General features: G+C 38.1%; 1 protein-coding gene across 1 annotated transcript; it reads right to left on the reverse strand.

Moving 5' to 3' along the window:
- Positions 1 to 1,033: 1,033 nt before the first annotated feature.
- On the reverse strand, positions 1,034 to 2,506 carry LOC148581501 (uncharacterized). Its single transcript, XM_088492392.1, has 3 exons — positions 2,354 to 2,506; positions 1,157 to 1,396; positions 1,034 to 1,048 (listed from the first exon to the last, which is right to left on the reverse strand). The coding sequence occupies exons 1-3, from the start codon at positions 2,504 to 2,506 to the stop codon at positions 1,034 to 1,036; spliced, it is 408 nt and encodes a 135-aa protein (XP_088348518.1).
- Between the last annotated feature and the right edge of the window lie 3,658 nt (positions 2,507 to 6,164).

A 6,164-nucleotide genomic window follows, 5' to 3' on the forward strand; every position in this document is an offset into this window, starting at 1 on the left:
AATTCGATTCAAAGAAGTCCTTCGAGATTCTTTTTGAGGAATAGCTGGTCACAGGAATGGGAGGTGGTACTGTGTTTGAAAAGCAAAAAAGGCTTTATGGTTATATCAATGGGACTGGTGCACAGTCAGTTTGGGGCAAAAATTTTTCACTCTCGAAATTGGCTGATAAGGTCGCTCAACATTCTGGTGATGTGAAGCTGTTGAAAAAAGTTAAGATAGAGGGTATTGGAAAGTATATGCTGGTATAGATGAGGTCATTAAATATTTGTATACCTTTATTTGGTTTGATATTGATGTTTGTTTATGTAGGTGATTGGTACGAGGTTATTGTGCATAGGTAAGACGACAGAGCTGATTGGTGCTGAAGAAAGGGGTGCAACAGAAAAGATAACCAAATTGGAAAAATTTTTGAAGGAAAGGGACGGTGTTATTGTAGATATAACCTCAAAGATGAAAATCTAAGAGGAAGAAGTGACAAAGCTGCAGGATCAGATCTGCCTATTACAAAGCCAAATGAAAGAGTCTGATAATGACAAAGGCTAGCTGATTTCAGTGGTACGCAATAGTTTGGCTGGGTTATGGATGATCGGCACGCATTTTTGCCAGCTATTGTAGTGTTGGACTTTTTTCATGTAATCATTTCTTAGTGAAGGCCAGAAGTACCTTGCTCTTAAAAGCTTCAAGGCTAAACTCTGACCTCCTATGTGTATACCGCATATGTCAGCGTGGATATTGCTAACTCTGCTTCTGCCGTTCGAGGCACTTCAGTAGCAGTCGGAAGAATCCCTTCTTATAGAGGTCCTCTCTGATGAGCGTGAAATAGCTTGATATTCTTTTAAATAACTTTGGCTTTTCTCATGAAGGTATTTTCCACGTTCTCATATAATCTATGTACGGATTTCTCCAATCTGTTTCTTGTGACAATCTTAGAACACCTTTACCATATATACTCAGTTCCCCAAGTGTTAGTTATGATAAAACTAGTGGCATGTCTTGTATTCTAGAGGTAGCTAATTTAGATAAGATATCTGCTCTATGGTTTTATTCTCTAGGTATATGTAAGATTTCAAAATGTTGAAAAAACTATCGTAGATTCTTTACTGTGTTTAAATATTGTTCTAAGAGGGGGGTCTTGTACCTGAAAATTTCTACTTACATGTTGAACAATTAGTAGAGAATCACAGTGTACTTTGAGGTTTTGAAAATTTTCTTCTCTAGTGAGTCGTAACCCAGCGAGCAAGGCCTTATATTCCGATTGGTTGTTGCTCTCTTGGAACGAGAACTTTATTGATTGCTTGGCAAAGACGCTGCTCGTGTCTCTGAGAATAACTCCTGCTCCATAACCTTCATCATTGGAGGTTCCATCGATGTATAAGTCCCAGATAGACATGACCTCCTGTGTGGTTGTGAATTCGCTAATAAAGTCAGCAACATTTTGAGCCTTCAATGATCCTCTTGATTAATATGAGATGTCGAACTCTGATAGTTCCACTGACCATTTGATGAGCCTTCCAACAAGATCTGGTCGTGTTAGTATTTGACGCAGCAGTTGATTAATCTGAACTATGATTTGATGACTTTGAAAATAATGGTGTAGATGTCGAGCAGTGATTATCAAAGCAAATGCTAGTTTTTCTATAGTTGGATATTTTATTTTCGCATTCTGTAGTATCTTGCTGACGAAATAAACTGGGTGTTACTCTTTTCTTATTTCTGTGACAAGTACAGAGCTAACTATGTGACGTGAAATTGAAACATATAGATAGAGAGGTTTACCATATTACGGTTTTTAGAGGATTGGCGGTGAGCTGAGAATATTTTTTAAGTCGGTGAATGCTTGTTCACAGTCATCTATCCACATGAAGTTCTTGGCCTTTCCTAGGTTGTTGAAGAAGTGGTATGACCTTACGGTGGCTACAGGTAAGAACCTTGATAGTGCTGCCAGGCGTCCGGTGAGTTGCTGAACTTCTTTGATAGTTCGGGGTGACTTCATTTGGATTACAGCTCAACATTTGTCGAGATTTGCTTCTATCCCTCGATATGTTAACATAAAATCAAGGAATTTACCTCCATGGACTCCAAATGCACACTTCTCGGGGTTTAATCTCATGTTGTATTTTCATAATTGCTGGAAAACTTCCAAAAGGTCAGTTTGATATGTCTCTTAAGATTTTGATTTTACTACCATGTCATCGATGTATACTTATATGTTCTGACCAATCTGAACTCGGAAGACCTTGTCCATCAACCTATGGTATGTTGCACGTATATTTTGAAGTCCAAGGCATTACTTTATAACAAAAATTACCGTGATCAGTTATGAATGCGATTTGTCTTGGTCTTCTGGGTGCACCTGTATCTGATTATAACTGGAATAGACATCCATGAAGCATAGAAATTTGAAGCCGGAGGTGTTGTCTACCAAATTGTCAATGCTCGGCAATGGGTATGAATCTTTAGGACAAACCTTGTTCAAATCTGTAAAATCTACACATATGCGCCACATTCCCGAGCTTTTCTTTACCATAACTACATTTGCCAACCATGGTGTGAATCTGATTTCACATAGAATCCTGCATCGAGAAGTTTCTGAGTTTCTGAAATGGCATCATTTTTCCGTTCAATCCCGAGCTTTCATTTTTTCTTCCGGATTGGTCGGATGTTTGGGTTGACGGCGAGTTTGTGACATATAATATTTGGGTCGATTCCAGGCATATCCGCGGGGTCCATACAAAGAGATCAGCATTGTATTGAAGCAATTTGGTGAGGTTTTGTGCATCACCTGTAGAAAAAGTGAAATCAATGTTAGTATATTGGCAAGTATTTTCGGTGAGTTGTAGTCGGCTTGCACAGTTGTCTTGAGGGTCAAGCTCGACTAATGTTGGGATATTGTCGGTGTTGTATACATAGATGGACTATTGAATAGGTTCTTATGGTGGTGATCTTAGTGTCAAACCTGTATTGTAACATTGTCTTGCATCTTTATAGTTGGCATGTACAGTTGCAACGGTGTCGTCTTGCACAAGAAACTTTACATACAAGTGAATCATTGAAACAATAGCTCCAAAATAATTAAGGAATGGTCATCCCAAAATAATATTATAGGGGCTTATACAGTCAACTACTAAAAATTGAATGTCTAGGATTTTTTAGCAGGGATGTTCCCCTTGGGTTGTTCTCAACCAAACATAACATGTCACGAGAACTCTTTCCCCAGAGAACCCTACCAATTCTCCGGTTAACAGTTGCAAAGCATTTTCACTAAGTTGCATTTTCTTGAAGGTTGAATAGAACAACACGTCGGCACTGCTTCCTGGATCGAGTAAGACTTTCTTGACCATTAAGTCCCCTATGTTTATAGAGATTACCACGAAGTCATCAAGGTTTGGCCATTGTGACTGCAAATTTGAGGTATTGAAAGTGATGTTGCTAGTATAGGAGGTTGGGGTTGGGTATGCCATTTTCCTTTATCTTTAGATGCTGAGGTAAGGTTTGAGTTTTTAGTCATTGTTGCAAGGTCTGTTGTATCTCTTTGGATTTAGCCATTGACGTATTTATCCAGCAATCCTTGATGTGCCAGCCGTTCCAGTAGGTCTTTTGCTACCACACATTCATCGGTTGTGTGTCTGAACTTCTAGTGTAATGCACAGTATTTTGTTTTGTCCACGTACTTCTGGTCTTGATAAGTTCCTGCTTTGCTTGGTGATTTTACAATCTTAGCATGAAGGATTTTCTTGATTATGTCTTCCCTTTTAGTGTTGAATTGTGTATAGGAGTTGAACTTTGGTGTCAGTTTGAATGATTTCTTGTGTTCTTATGTCTGATTTGATCTTCTGTGCTTGTCTTCATCTCTTTGAGGAGTCTATTTTTTAGCTCTCTTGGCTTCCATAAGTTCCTCGATCTCTACCTGCCCAGCCGCTTTATCTTTAAATTCGGTGAGTGTTTTAGGTTTGGTAACAACAATCGTCTCCTGGGATTTTTCTGGGCGGAGACTACTTTTCAAAGCGTGCAAATGTACCTTGGGACTAAGATCAGGAATTTCCATCGCAACTTTGGTGAATCTTGTCATGTAATCTTTTAAGTTTTCATACTAGCCCTGCTTGATGGTGTTGAGATAATCAGAGTCATGGACGTAGATTTTTCAAGCCGCAAAATGGTTGATGAATAGGTTGGCAAATTCTTCAAAGCTCAAAATTGAACCTGCAAGCAAACTAGAAAACCAAAGTAAAGCAGCTCCATCTAAGAAAGTGCGAAAAGAACGACATAAGATCAGATTAGAAGCACTGTTTAGAAACATCATTGATTCGAATTTGGGGACGTGTATCTTGGGGTCACCAATTCCTTCATACAACTTTAATGTTGTCAGGAGTATAAAATTCTTTGACATTTGAAAATTCATATATCTGCCGAGAAAGGGTTTGCTATTTTTTTTTGTGGCTTTTGGAGGAGTGACTTCTATCGCCGAGTTTATCTCATAATAATGTTCATCTTCAGGATTTTCCTTGTCTGGATTCTTTTTCTCTCCATCCTCCTTGTTTCCATTGGTTCTACCAGCTAGAAGATCGGCAATCTTTTTTACTTCTGCCTAGAGGGCAGTATTCATGGCCACCAGTTCAGTGTGAGTTGGAGTAGGAGGGGATGTGTCATCATCGGCCATAATCGAGGTCCTACAAGAAGAAAGAATAGTAGATAGAAAAAGGAAATGTAGAGTAACGTTAATGTCGGTCCCATGGTGGGCGCCAAATGTTCTGTCGATGATACGTATTTTGAAAATTTTCTACCATAACTATTGGGGAAAAGAAAAATAGATCGTCGAACAGTAACAATGAGCTATACTTCAGAATGCATATCCTCGACAGAACAGGTATAAGTCAAAATGAATGAGGAAATGCAATGAAGATTCCAAGCATTGTTAAAAAATACATCACATATACGAAAATTATTAATAAATATTAATGGTTAGAACTTTGGCTCTGACTGCACCAGTAGGCAACCATGGGTGACTGTACATCCATCTAAACCCGTTTTTAAAACTAGCTGCTGTTTTGACAATAGCCTTACATGTATGAGATGTCTAACCATAATTTACCGTATGAAAGATGGATTTTTTTTGAAATAAAATAAAAAAATTATTATTTTCCTAACCCCCTTTTTTAACTTTAATTTCTCAAATACGATTTTTTTCAAAGCAAGTTCACCGCACCGCGGGCGAACTCCCCTTCAAATTCTAAAAAAAATGGCTAACTCAAATTCTTAAACTTCACAACGAATAATGAGAACTATTATCATCACCTCTAAAGTACATAGGAGTATACAAGAGTACACAAGAATAAGTCATATTTTTAATGGGAAATAATGGTTTTTTTTAATTTATAAGGAGAAAAAATCCTTATTAAATATGGCTTATTCCCATGTATCTGTGTATGTCTGGTGGAGACGATGATAATGGTTGCCATTGCCGCCAGTAATGTTGAAGAAGTCATGGTTGTTGTCTGTGTATTTTTGTGTACTCCTATGTACTATTGGAGACGATGATAATGACTTAAAAATTTGAGTTCTGTGGGATTTGGAAAAAAATTGAAGTGAAATTTGTCGGGGTTTGGCGAACTCTATAATTTTTATAGAGTTCACCGAGGGTTAAGCGAACTCTATAAAAAAAATATAGAGTTCGCTGGGGAGTGCAGCGAACTGGCTCTAAATCCAAAAAAAAAAAATTGTATTTGGGAAATTAAAGTTAAAAAATCATGTATGGAAAAATAATTAATTTGAATTGTGCTACATGCACACCACTTTCAACCACTATTTTCAGTCACCGTATTTATATACGTATACAATACAAAATTCAAAATTAAAAATTAAAATCAAACTCTCCACCTTACTCTCACTATTTATACGCGCTGAAACAAATGTTCTTCTTTCTCCTTCCCTCCCTCTCACTCTCACTCTCTGACACGACTCTTTCTTCATTCTCATTCTCAATGGTGATTCTCCTTCCCTCTCTCTCCGGCAGCACGATTCTTCTTCCTTCTCTCTCTGGTGGCACGATTCTCTTTCGCTCTCTTTTAGGCGCGGTAGCAATTCTCCTTCCTCTGTCTCGGGTGCGGTGCTCTCTGTCTCTATCTTAGGCGCGAATTTCATCAACTACATTTTTCTTGCTTGGTTCT

The sequence above is a fragment of the Arachis ipaensis genome, chromosome B10 (genome assembly GCF_059453495.1).
Source record: "Arachis ipaensis isolate K30076 ecotype BB chromosome B10, ASM5945349v1, whole genome shotgun sequence".
NCBI lineage: Eukaryota > Viridiplantae > Streptophyta > Magnoliopsida > Fabales > Fabaceae > Arachis > Arachis ipaensis.

Coding starts and splice junctions, on each gene's coding strand:
- LOC148581501 (XM_088492392.1), bottom strand. CDS start 2,506: ATGTGGCGCATATGTGTAGATTTTACAGATTTGAACAAGGTTTGTCCT. Junction 1,397..2,353: donor CCAGTTATAATCAGATACAG/GTGCACCCAGAA, acceptor ACAACCACACAG/GAGGTCATGTCTATCTGGGA.